This window comes from Enoplosus armatus, chromosome 9, assembly GCF_043641665.1.
Source record: "Enoplosus armatus isolate fEnoArm2 chromosome 9, fEnoArm2.hap1, whole genome shotgun sequence".
In the NCBI taxonomy this organism is placed as follows: Eukaryota; Metazoa; Chordata; class Actinopteri; order Centrarchiformes; family Enoplosidae; genus Enoplosus; species Enoplosus armatus.
This window is the reverse complement of record NC_092188.1, coordinates 4,336,896-4,350,849: the sequence shown is the minus strand read 5'-3', so window position 1 is coordinate 4,350,849 and position 13,954 is coordinate 4,336,896. Positions and strand designations below refer to the sequence as shown.

General features: G+C 43.1%; 1 protein-coding gene across 1 annotated transcript; it reads left to right on the top strand.

The window, feature by feature from the left end:
* The first annotated feature begins 7,739 nt into the window (after positions 1-7,739).
* LOC139290644 (m-AAA protease-interacting protein 1, mitochondrial) lies at positions 7,740-12,162 on the top strand. The gene is made up of 5 exons (XM_070912482.1): positions 7,740-8,229; positions 8,729-8,800; positions 9,096-9,222; positions 9,570-9,714; positions 11,326-12,162. The coding sequence occupies exons 1-5, from the start codon at positions 7,828-7,830 to the stop codon at positions 11,408-11,410; spliced, it is 831 nt and encodes a 276-aa protein (XP_070768583.1). The 5' UTR covers positions 7,740-7,827; the 3' UTR covers positions 11,411-12,162.
* Positions 12,163-13,954: the final 1,792 nt, after the last annotated feature.

Below are 13,954 nucleotides of genomic sequence, written 5' to 3'. Positions count from 1 at the left end.
AAGCCTCCTCGTATGTCACCTATTAATAAATCATTACCTTCCCTCCAGTCTAAAGCTCACTTGTACCCTCTGTTACACAAATACACAATAAACATTTTGGATGCACCTTTAAAATGTGGTCGACATGTTGATGTGTTAATGACAGGACTTCTATTATTGCATGTGGACACATTCATGCTGATTTTAGGCGCCTTCTCTTGGCTGTCTGGGAACAGGAACTTGTTTGTCGGGAGCAGTGCCTGATTTTTTTTTTTTTGTTGCTTAATACATTCAATTCTGCTGTAATTCCATCTCCTAATTTTTTTTTTATCATATTTACAGACATTTTATGAAGTTTGTTTATGAAGCCAGTGACAGCTCTGAATGCTCCTCTCGCCACACGATGTCTATTTATGTCTGAATACGTAAGCAGGACCATTATGAATGTCCTGAAATCAGATTTATTCCAGTAAAAATATCCTCATTCCAAATCATTAAAAAATGGCAACAAGCTGTGTTTTTCTTTTTCTTTTTTTTTTCACACAAAAAATAGCTGAAATATGGCATGTGAGAAATGTGCAAGGTGGCCGTCTTACAGAAGGTGTAGAGGTGGGATAAATTTAATTACAGCTTCAAATATTCATTTGGCAAATATATCAAGGTTGGAAACATAGGCCCAGAAATGGCAAGCCAGCCTGGCAGGCGCTCACAATAGCGGATGGCAAATGACAGTAATCCATGAAAAGAGACCAGACATTTATAGAATTTATAGAGAAGGACTCGCCATCCCAGATCTCTGATGTTTGTGGGATTTGCTCATTGGCATCTTAAATGTAGGGAAATATATATAATAATCCCAACCTGTTTTTCTTTCCACTACTTCAGTTGCTAAATTTCCAAATTGATTTAGTTGAATTATTGAGAGACATGTGAGACATTTTGCAGCAACCTACCTGACTTTTTTCTTTATCCACACACGCATGGTGTTTGAATGTTACTTTGTTCTTTTGAGGAGAGAATATTTTAAATTAAATGCATAAAAGGTAGAATGTAAATTACAGTTTTAGACTCAGCACTGTGTTATTTCAGTGTCATGAACACAATCATCCTGATACTTTCAAGGAGCGGTTAGTAATTTCCGTTAAGGCAGAAATGAGCCGTCTCCTCTGCGTCTCTTTTGTTCTGAGGCCTCAGATGGTCACTCGACACAGTCGCAGGAGCAGGAAACGCAACACATGAGCTGCTCTCTGATCTAACACGCTCGCTGTCTCGTCTCCAGCTGTGCAACGGGTTGTAGCAGCAGCGCCAGCGAGGCACCAGGCACAGGTGAAGGTACACCGAGGCACTTCCTCTTCCTGTGACAGCGAGTGAAGGCGGCCTACTTTGCCTCTGTTATCGCGCCTTGCCCTGCGTAGGGTTGATTTAATCAGCAGGTTTGGGAGGGGAGGGGGGGTTAAGGAGAGAGAGAGCCTCACCTCACCTTCCCGAGCCTGGAACTTGAGGAGAGCACGGGGGCGGTAAGTGGTTCTCCGAAGACCACACAGTCGCAGAGAGTCCCGGTACAGATGCCAAACAACTCCCCAACCCCATCCCCTCCTCCCACAGACAACCAGATTAGAGTAGATCAAACCTCACTCACCTCACTTCCACCTCCAGGGGGCTCCCTCTCTACGGCGCTGCTGGGGCTCCGGGCAGGAATCACTCTCCGGAGGACACTGGCGCTCAGGTTTGGTGGTTTGGATGAGCTCTAATAACAAACGGGAGTAAAACAGTCAGAGTCAAAGGTCAAAGTCAAAGGTGGGACCTGACGCTGACCTACATTGCCAAACCCACAAGCCATCTTCGGTTCACATCTTTCCTGCATGTATCCTTGTAATTTCATGTTATGGGCGCACAGTGACTGTAGAGTTCAGTGTTGTTAAGTCTGATTAAAGTAAACTGATGGATATTTACAGTCCAAGGTTACAAAGTGACATCTTCATATAGATAACTACTTTGTTTTTCTGCAAACTTTCAGGCAAACTCCCGACAGACTTTACATTACAAGTAAAAACTCAACATATGTCTGCCACGTATTTCCTGGCAAAACTCTCACGCAGGAGGTGATGTGTTTTTATGTTAACAGCTACTTTTGTTTGGGATAAAAAAAAAAAACAAGATCAAGAAGCAGATTATAATGAGACAAGTGCCCCAAAACAACGTAGGGAGGACCTCAACGAAGTAGTCTTTTTAACCCAAAACACGGTATTTCCCTAAACCTAACCAAACCGTAATCACAGCGTTCATCAACAGTGATTCATCAACGGTGATTTGAAGCAGTTTTGGAAGCAACAGACAAATTATGTCGTCCTGTCAGATCAGAAAACGTGTCTTTGTGTTTTTCTGGAGGGATTGGACGAGCAACGTACTTTAATTACGTACGTTTAATCAGGAGGACAGGACTTGTTGGCTGTCGTCGTAGCTGAGCACCACCTACGTACACTTGAACGTCATCAACAAAAAAACAAATGTACCGGACACAGTGGTTTGATTGACAGGTGATTGCCACATCAATGAGTGTTTTAACACAAATGGAAAAATGAAAAGCAAAGTGAGCATCTCGCAAAATCAAGACTCACATGCTGACTTGAAATTAACGGGATAAACTTGCAAGTAGTCAAACTGCTGCTTTACTTGAACTCTCTGACGAACATTAACAGCAGCAGATGTAGCGGCTCAACGCACATCTGGAATCAAAGACGCGTAAGAACTGGAAGATTTTGTCCGCAAACAGGAGCCAAATCATCAAACGGCCTTCCACCCTCCTGCTGCATGACAGCGGCCTGTGTGGAGGTATGGGAGACGCTGGTGGCAGGAGCGGGACGGGCGGGGTAGAGGTGGTGGTGGTGGTGGGGTACTAATCGGGGAGGGAAGGAGGGATGGATGGATGTAGGAGGAGGAGGAGGAGGAGGAGGAGGAAGGGAGGGCTGATAAAGCCTGATCTGTGCCACGGGGCATTTATGGCTGTTGGGGAGGCAGGGGGACGGGGATAGGGGGAAACGGGTGGGAGGAGGCATTGTCTGCTGTGTCCGCGCGTTTATAGGATTGAGCTCAAGTTTCCTTTGTGTTTCCATTTTGTTGAGGGATTATGTTCTTTGAGAGAGTTGTGCAAGCAGGCAGTGGAGGCGGAGAGGGAGAGAGAGAGAGGGAGAGGGAGAAGATGGGGGAGGAGGGAGGGAGGATGTCTTTGTTCAGAGCGTTGATCATGAACAAGACAGATAGCAGAGGGTGTGTGTCTGTACGAGTGTCTGTGTACAAGTGAGTGTATCTGTGTGTGTGTGTGTGTGTGTTTTTAATGCCAGTGTGTGTGTGTGTGTGTGTGTGTGTGTCAGAGAGCGAGAGCGAGCAAAGCAAGATGTCAGGACATGTAACCAGCCATGTAACAATTTAAAATCAATTTGCCTCCCAAGAAGGAATTGCTCTGCGAGACATTTCTCCCTCCGAGCGTTCTCAGGACTTTCATTCTATCTAAATAGATATCAATTACATAATCGCTTTTCTTCTCTCCGCTCGGCCGCCGACTGCAAAGTTTGCCACACGGAGCTGCGGTGTAATTGCCCCCCCCCACCCCCTCCACCCCCCACCCCGCGCATAATGTTTTGTGATCGCTTGTGACATTTGCAGTGTCATTGATCAAACAGGGCGCAGTTGTAATGAAGACACACAAAGCCGTGACTGAGTCGAAGAAGGGGTGGAGGTGGAGGTGGAGGTGGTGCGATACTTCTGGTGTGTCAACTGAAGCAACAGTTTCACGCTGGAAACCACCTCCTTTCCCTGAAACGCACGAGTCCCCGCGTCACATCCAAAAACAGTTCTCTCTCATTAATGGATTGGTGATGGATGAACGCCTCTCCACAATTCATCAAAAATTCACAAAGAAGGAAAGAGTAACTGGAAGTCTTCGCTGGTGATAATCTGAGCGCTGAAAGTTTTCCAACTCCCTCTCACTTGAAAGAAACACACCCTGGTGTCTTTACCTTGTTCCAACCCCACTGGGTAACCACGCAGCCATTGTGTTCTCCTCAACTTGTTAAAACACCACATGGTACATTTGCATAGGATAACCAACATATAGCAAATCATTTGCATGCCTGAAAGTGCACTTGAGTAACCGTAATTACACGTGACACCAATTACTCTGTTACTTTGTATTAAATTATAATGGAAAATTCCACTAGAGAATTGGAGCCTAATTGCATCTTAATTTGCATAATTTTGCATATTAATCACATCTCAGATGAATAATAAATTTCAGCAGATTTTTTAATTTATGCATAGATACAAAAACAAGTTGAAAAATAATTTGTGAGTGAAAAAAATCAGGAACTATTACTTAGAGCATTTGTGCTAATTTCTCTCATTACCCCACGCTCAAGTCAAAGATATCGGCGCTCTTGATCAACAAGCTGCACGATTTGAAATCGAGAGTTAGTTAAAAAAAAAAAAAAACCTTCAGCAGAGAGAGAGAGAGAGAAAAGAAATGGAGAAACAAATTTTGTAAATATCCATGCATCAATTTTACATAAAACTTTGTGGCACTATTTAAAGCTCTTTCCATTGCAGAGATGCCAAACGCATTCTACGATGATAATTCAAATCACTTTCTGCCTTTCCCTTTTCTCTCTTTTTTTTTTTTCCTGGTCAACACCTGTGCCTGCTATTGTGTGTGGCTCCCTGCCAGCAGACGCAAAATCCAATACCTGTAGCCCAGATTAAATTCAAATTTACAAAAACAGCATTTTTTTTTTTTTTCCCCCCCTAGATTTAACATGCCATCCTTTTCCAGCAGAAAAGTTGACCGAAGTTATTTTATAAACCTGTTAATGAAGAAAGACAAAAACTGAAATCTGCTCTTTTGAGTCCATTATCGCTTCACACAATGGAACATTTTAAAAAAGACGGAAAATTGGAATCATAACAAACAAGTTGTGGGGAAAAGACATGAAATACGTTGAGTTAGTTTTTTATTATGTGCGTTGCCAGAATGCTTCCCAACCTTTTGTGGCTTCTGACCCTTAAAACAAAGAAATGACGCAGGCTGCACACATGGTTGGGTTGTTTTTTTCTTTTCTGATTACATTTTTAGAGAGAAAAGGACAATGATTTACATTAGATTAGAGGAAAATGTGAAAAGAATAAACATAGGCTGCATCCAAAATCACTTGTTCACCACTCCCTGTGTAATAGACGCTCAGTAGTTCACTTTATAGTGAGCAGTAAATTGGGATTTTGGACGTCGTTGACAGGTGTAGTGTCACACAACTGTAATTTCCACGTCTGTAAATGCATCGTGGGATTGTCAGCGGAAAGCAGAGTGCATGATATTCCAGAGCACCATATCTTATTGAGTCTTAAGTCTTAACCAGGCTCCATATTTAACCCATGACCTTCCTCACACACTCTGGAGGTTTGTTCAAGGCGACGTCTTCATCCCTGTCGGTGGATGTTACCCAGCAGTTCAGCTGTGGACAACAGTGCCTTTCAGTGGCACAGCAGAGGAAAGAGCCCCAACGAAGACACACACACACACACACACACACACACCGTCTCCATGACGCTCAGTCACATTTAGGTGTAAGAGGCTCTCAGCAGGGGGGTCCTGCGGTGGGTGCAGCAGGTAAACCTTCACAGGATCTTAGAACTACTGAGGTCATGAATCCATTTCCCTCCCAGTGCCACGCGCCAAACATCTGTACATTTAAATGTTTTTATCTCGTCATTTATTAAAGTGTTCAGTTATATTTTCTGTTTCGTTTGTTCTCTAGATAACAGTCCAACTGCTAAAGAATTAGCCACACTGCCAGGAACATCATTTTGGGGCATAAATGCTAAATCCCTTAATTATTATCTCAGTTTAACTTAACGCAGTCACATTTAAAGATATTAACACAAAGGAATATCTGTCAGGAATATATTGTCTGTACTTGAAGAGAGTGTGAACTCCTGTTGCAGAGGAGGCGACCTCGGTGCCCTTTAGCTGGACTGTTTTTAAAGGCGTTTAACTTGAGTTTGTGGGTTGTATCATTATATATAAGTTTGATTTCACACTCAAACTTGATTCGGGGCCCAAAGGACAAAGTGAGTTTCTCTCTCGTTTGCATTGTGAATCCAGATACATGCAGATATGAGAGTTTCATGAGACAGATCACATGTTAATTACTCACATGTGAAAACAAGCATCTCTTTCTTTCTTACTCTCTGTTGCTTTCTTGTCCTCCCTCTCACTCTCTCCTGGTTAAATGTCCTGACTGTGGAGTAATAAACAGTCTCACTCTTCTTCGCTGGCGTGTTTCTCTGCAGATTCTCCAACAAATAATCCCGCCCAGTGTGGACTCGTTAATATTCTGCTCCACTCACACTCGCAGATGTAAAAAGCATCTCAGCTGACTCACATAATTACTGATACATCCCGGAAAGGTTTCCGTGTAATAACCAAGTGCTGCGCTGCTAATTATTGATAAATAAAATGAGTTGTGGAGAACTTCAGGTGGGCGGGGCCGCGCGCAGGTGTCTGCAGCGTGCGTGCGTGCGAGTGCGGGGAGGGGAGAGAGCGCGCGACGGGAAAACGGCGCTGACCTGTAAACACCGAGACCACCGGGGACTTCACGATGTGTTGGTCTGATGATCAAATTTCACATTTTCGCACAATCATTTTAGGCACCTGCACAGAAAACAAAGCCTGGGCGGAAACTGCTGGCCCGTAGGAACAACTGCGTCTGTGTGTGTGTGTGTGTGTGTTTTATTATGTTAATAATATATGCACGCTCAGACACACTTAAAGTTTGTTTTCTAGTTGTCTCATACTTTATAACACGCACACACACGCACACACACGCGACACGCGGCTGATAAGTGGATATTTGTCTCCCTCTGCTGGATCCTGTCAGTAAAGCCACTTTGCTGCCTTCAAGTGCTCCCTGTAAGTTACTCCATCATAAAGAGAGAAAACACTTAATCAGTACAAATATTGTCCCTTGAAAGCTTTTGTTTGACTTCATTTTAGACCTGCTGCATGGGAGACAACACGTGAAGCATGCAGCTGATTTAAATGCAAAAGTGTGGGACTAAACACGTAAAATAAGGCATCCATATGCAGTTACGTGCTCTGGGAAAATATTTTATATGGCTTTGCTAAACACACATTTCTGATTAGCAAATAAAAGCGACCTAGAAGCAGCTTATCACCTGGAAATTAGAAAGAAAACAGACTTAAACAACAATATAAAGGTTGTAAATAATATTTTATTAGGCTGCTGTTGTTGGTAAAGCTTATGTTGTGGAGCACGAGTCATCCTGTCAGAGCTCACAGCCCCCACAAACTCTACAATCTCTGTTATAATCTGTATATAATCTGTATATAATCTGTATATAATAATCTGTTTGTACTCGCGCATAATGTCAAATGCCAATTGTCCATTTTAATATTTGACCTCCACAACCTCATTTCAGTTGCAGCTTTGACAATGAGCAGCAGCACTTTGTTAGTGGATTAAAGCAATATAAAATACATTCATAGAAAATAACATAAATGGGCTATTAATAATTAACGGACAAAGCCAAAGCCAGAGAGACAACTTCCAAACTGAGAGGTGGAAGTTAAAAACCAAAGCTAAATATCTAGAACCTGATTGTTTCTGCATTTCCAACAGCGCATGAAGGCAGCAGTCATGTGTGTGTACGTCGTGAGCACGATAAGGATTATGGGTACAGCATGGGGGTGAGTTGCGTAAGGTTACAAAAGGCAACAGTGGCAATGGTGGCTGTTTCGGCCCCGGATCGTGGTTCAAACGCTGCGTCCTCCTCGCTCTGATGCAGCGGATCACCAGCCTCGCTGCATGCCGGGAGCTCGGCGGCCTCGCAGCCTGCTCACCCGGGGTCTGCGCCTGGAAGAGGGGCCCGACCTGCAGCGAGCAGCCGGCAGTGCACCGGCAGTGGGCCAGGGGGTGTGTGCGTCCTGCGCGTCCTTTCACCGCGGAGCCCGGAGCGGCGGCCCGGAGGAGGTTCGTGTTCGCCGGTCAGAAACACAGACTGTTCAGCTCTCAGCCTGGAGCCGACGAGCCGCCGCGGGTCTCCGGTGGTCAGCCCGCTATCTCCGTGGTCGGCATCCCGGACCCGATCACATGGATCCGGTGTAAAGTCATCATGTATCTCATCGATCTGTACTTTGAGTTAGACTTCAACTGTGTGGAGTTTGACAGAGGAGTAAAGCAGGTAACCACTGACCACCAGCTGCAGCAGTAACATGTGTCCAGATGTGGCTGATAGAAGGCCTCTTATCTCCCATTTATTTTCTCACTTCCTGTGTCACATGGAGCTAAAGATTCCTGTGATTCTGCAGATTGAAATTAAACATAATAGAAGACGAAATCATTTACAAATATAAAAGGATGAAAACATCCCCAACAAGTTAAGATGATGTATCTCAACAGCAACTTAGAAAATGTCACTTTACTGTATTTAACTTAAGAATGAACCTCATAAATCTCCTTTCAGGCTGTAAGACTTCAATAATAAAGCCTGACGTTTCTCTGGGAGTTCTAATATTATGTATTTCATTTAGCCAGTTATTACCCAGCGTCAGTGTAAGACACATGTCCCGAGCCTGGTTTGAATGAGATGCCTCAGTTAACACATCTGTATCAGGGGGACTAACATCACCCACCAATGACGCAGGAGAATAAACCGCCTTGTTGTTCCTCGTCCATCCCAGGCTTTGGTCCACGTCTCCAGCATGATGTCCAGTGGCAGATACCACAGGCTGGTGGGGATAGTGTCCCATGAGGTAACAAGTCGTGCTCGTACTGTACACTCACACACACAAGCGGGAGATATATTCAAATGACAGATAAATGTTTGAGCTTTCACAGCCTGTTAGTGCTATGATAACCTACATGTACTGATAAATTAGACCCTTTTGGGGGCATTTTGGTCACTTTCAAAAGCGTCTCTCCTCCTTCAAAGCAGTATGGAAGTCCAGATTCTAGTGTCTAACGATCACAAATAGTCCATTTATTGGGATGAGGATTAATTATCACCATCAGTTTGTTTTTGTTTGATGATCTCTTTTGTCATTTCAGATGATAGACTACGTTGAGAAGAGGTGCAGGTCTCTCACCGACGCTCAGAGACGGCAGCTTGCCGTCACATTGGATGATATTGTATTTATGCTGCCGGAGGACGTGTCTGTCGTCTTTGATCAATACGGTGAGTTTCTGTGCGATTAGTCCTCATGCATTACATGTGCAAGAAGTAACTTCAGGACACTTGAGTTGCAGGGTCTCCCTTCTGGTCAGGTGAGGTCTTTCAAAACCAGAGCAAACCAGTTCAGAGTACTTCTTGAAATAGATGAAGGCGTCATGGACTCAGAGCTGGAACCTCATTCTCGTTTTAATTTCCAGCGTAATGTGTTTTGTTTCACACTGTGCCGATGTGACCCTCCCTGCACCTGGAGGAGGATCACCTGTAGAGATAACGCACAGCTCTCAGGTGTGGTTGTGAAACGTGAACTCATCTGCTGGATGGTCTCTGGTTTCTTCTCTTTTTCCTCGCAGGTAGAAAGTTCTGCTTCGTCGTCATGAGGTTTTGGTTCTTGTCAACACACGAAGGCCCCGATGACCCCGAGGGCACGAGGATTTTCAAAGTGGCCGCCTGTGAAGACGGCGGCCCACAGAAGAAAATAGCGACAGCAGTCTATGAGTAAGGAATCAGCTTGTCGTCTGCACACATAGCAAACCATGCCATGCGTCTAAAAGCATGGATTACAATGGTTCAGCTTTGACATGTTCACATCTATCTCATGCAGTGTGTGCTGACTCTTAGCTTGAAGCTCATTTTTGATCATTCATTTGCTTGGATGTTGTGAGCCAAAATCTCTTGTTTGGTTTATTTCTCCATATATAGAGCACGCTGAAGCACAATTAAAAAGGTACAAATATTTACTTTGAGGGATTATTATATGTTGGCAAACGCTCGAAGTTACCTGCAGGCTTTTCAACATATGGCATGTCTGTTTTTGTTTGGTGGGTAACAGAACCAGCTGACTGCTAAATGTTTTTCAAATATATGTGGAAAGCATCATTTTGGAGAAATGTTCCAAAGTGTCGTGTGGGTGGATGAGAGTCCATCTAATATTTAATGCCTCACTTGGGGAAATGGTGAAAGTGATGTATTTATTTCACTGGAGGACTGATGCACTTTAAAGTAAGAAATATTATTGTGTTATATAAGTTCCGATTGGAAGAAAAGTAAATAAAAGCGGAGCAAGAGACTCTGTAATACATCTGTAGGTTCACAGTGAGGCAAAGTGGCAAATATTTTCATTATTATTGAGACACAATGCTGGTTAGTGCACTGTGAAGCTCAAGTAGTGACTTATTCGCCCCCTTTCATGCACCTCGTTACGTAAATGTGGCGACGATTGAACATGTGGGTCTTGTGTGTTTTGAATAAACCCCCCCCCTCCCCCAAGTCCTTTTTTAATGTGAAAGTCACGAAAGCTATCTATCACTTTCAACACGGCACACGTCTGAATTGAATGCCGTCAGATTAACGTAAAGCAGCAAAAGGTTAAACGTGCAATGAGAAAAAATTTAAAGCATGTCGCCTTATTAAGAGCAATCTATAAATGTGTCTCAACTAATAAAACGAAACACCCTGACATTTTACGTTTATGTCAGACTATCAGTTTGTATAACATTTTTGAACTAACGTTAACGGTCACCCATTCCACCACTTCAACAGGTAGAAGAAGCCACTCATGTTATGTATATGTCTGAAAAGGATCTTTGGCTGCATCACTTCAGTTGTTCTGATTTTGGGTCTAAAGAACCACTGATGTGATTTGCCACTGTAACAGAAAGGGGAAATAATTTCACTCTGTGCATGTAACAGTCAAAGCCTCTTTCCATTTCCAATCAGTAATCCTGTTAGTTGCTGGACCACATGGTGTGACTATTCTACCTAATGCCCACCTATCTAGTTTTAGCCAGATTCTCTTTCCTATTGTCTCAGGTCTTAGAATCCCCTCTGAGAAAGCCGGTTACACTTCAAATGTTATCCCAAAGGCTGGCAGTTTGGCAGGATAAGGAAGCCATTTTCAGAATCCTCACCTCATTGTTTTCAAGGTGAGACAAGAAGCAGAACTTAGTCTACACTTGTACTACTCTAAAGAGTTCAGGATGCTCCTCTGCAGCTCTTCACACACAGGGGCACGCATGATTTACATCAGTCTGTGGAAGCTGTTCGTGTTAAAAATGAGAGTAAACTACCTTAGCTCCTGTTAAACACGTCTGCCCCCTTTCCTTCCAGATTCCACCGGGAGCTGACGAAGGGAGCCTCTCCGGACTGGACGGTCAAGACTGTTTGGCACTGGCACTGGAAACAGGCTGAGTGATTTGACTCAACCCTGCAAGGGCCATTTGTCAGTCCATCAGGGCGCAGCAGGGGAGTAGTGATTAGCTGACTTTACTTCTGCTTATCCGTAAAAGACGGCTTGACAGTGGACCGCGTGCACAGCGAGCAGCAGATTGATTGTTGAATAGATTGACTGTCTATTACATGAAATGGGACCCAGAGCCAAAGCGCTGAAGCTGTGCAGACAACTGAGACCCTCAGAACTTTATAAATGAACCCACCTTCCTCAGATGCCTTTTAAAGCCCCCCCTTCAGTGATTTTACAGTGACACAGCAAACTGTACAACAAGTCCTCTGAATCAGGTGTTTCTAGCTTAGATACAGTATATAAACAGAGTGATGAGGTCTTTTAAACTGTCTCTTGCTAAAAAGATATCTGTGTTGCCAAAACAATAAAAACTTGACTCCTGTCAGGTAGCTCTTTCCGGAGCTTTCAACCACATCTCAGTCTTCCTTCACAAATGGAGTTTGCTCAGTTGTCGTGGTGATGGCTCAGTTGTCACCACCCGACCCACAGTAAGTATGGAACTTTGGCCACGTGACAACAGCTGCTTGCATATGGTCACTGAGCCATCTCCATGACAACCGAGAAGTCTGAGGAAGACCATTAAATGCTGCTGAAAGTTCCAGAAAAGGCTGGTAAGTGGACCTTGATCTTTGTCAAACCACTGTTTCCAAGGACAAGAACTTTGACGCTGTTAAAACGAGTATGTTATTCAATAAATTGCGTGATTATAACACTGTTATCAACTGTTCCCTGACTCTTAATTTACACAGGAAATCTGCCCGACCCCAACTCACAATCAATACTTATGAGATCTCACCTACACTCCACCATCAGACATTGCACTGATAAGCTAAGGGACTGTATAAAAATGATTGGGGTGGTAAGGGGGGGGCTGAGCCTTATGTTTCACTTTGTAAAAAATCCTCTTCACAACATATCAAAATACAATAATAGTACATGTTTAATCATGTGCAGAGCTGAAAATGCACCTTCAGGAACTGTGCCACAAATTAAAGTTGTCTTTTTGTGGAACTATTTAAGTAACTATGAACCATATTAGTTAGGATGACATAAGTAAAATACCCTCCCCTACTCTCCCCTAATAATTTCCATACAGCCCCTAACCTTGCAACATTTCACCTCGACATCGACAGGCTAATGTAACAGCAGACGCTGCATTAACATCAAAGTCGAGATGAAACAGCGTTTCGAGAGTGTCTGTATGACGGATTTCTATGTCATCATAGTATTGGTTGAAATAGGGTGGTTCAAGCTTACCTAAGCACACGTTTTGTTTCACAAATACAAAGAAATAGATTTTTTTGTATTGTTTTGCACATATTACCACCAGGGATCTGATCTAAAAAGGCTTCGTTCGTTTCATCTCGACTTGTATTCACTGAATTCTCCGCATGTGATTTATGAAACATATAAGGGACCAAATATATTTGTGTTGTGGTACTTGTGTTAACAAGCAACTTGGTACAAGATAATCCATTTGCCATAATAAGCAGGAAGGTGCGTATGTTCTGGTACACGGTTGTCAAGCAAGAACTTTATGAATCGAGTCTTACACCAAGTGAAAATAGTTGTATTGCATCGCTGCAAGCAAGAATGACAAATTCTACCAGAAAATTCTCCACCCGTTTAACAAACTCAAATGCAGCCTGTGTCTGAGCCCACGGCCACTGCCAGAAACATGACACTTGTCAAAAACATCATGTCTGACAGGCTCGTGAATGCCGCGTGTCATCCCATTCTGTTAAAGCTTGCTGCAATATTATTAATGTTGACAACATATCTGACAAACAGAGAGGATTCTGTCATTAGCGGCCGCTAATTCATGCATAATGAAACACGCTGAGGATTATTCTAATTTTCCTGCATAGTAATGTGTGGTCTGTGGAAGTTTGCGTGGGGGTTTTTTGGTTCCAGTGGAGCATCTCACAGAGTCATAATGAGATTAAATGAGTGCGGTTAGCTTAGCACATGTCAATATGCTCATGGATATGGTGAGAGCACATTAAACAATTTACCACGCGTGTGCATCACTCGGTTTAATGGAAATTAACAAGAAAACAAAAACAAGTGGTGAATATACAAAATGCTAATGGTTTTTTTTATTAGTTATATTACTGTTTTGTAATGTTCTGACGTGTGGATCAGTCAAGGCTGCGTGCCAACCTGTTTCATTAATCTTGTTAGCGAAACAGATTGCAAACAATTCCTCATACCTCTTTGAGAGTCTGTATGTCTGTTTGTACGTCTACATGCGTCTCAGCTCCGAGAAGCCATAAATTAATTATGCTATCTCTGTTGGACTCCCATTTTAAGGTTGATTAATAGAATTATAAGATAAATATGCCTGGAAATCAAATCTAATACTCTGACAGAACAAATGATAAGGTGCAGAACACATCAGTCACACCGGCTGTTATTGTTAAGTCCAAAGCAATCAACGGAAGATTTAACACTGTTTCACAGCTGCTTATGTGTACAAACAAAAGATGACGTTGC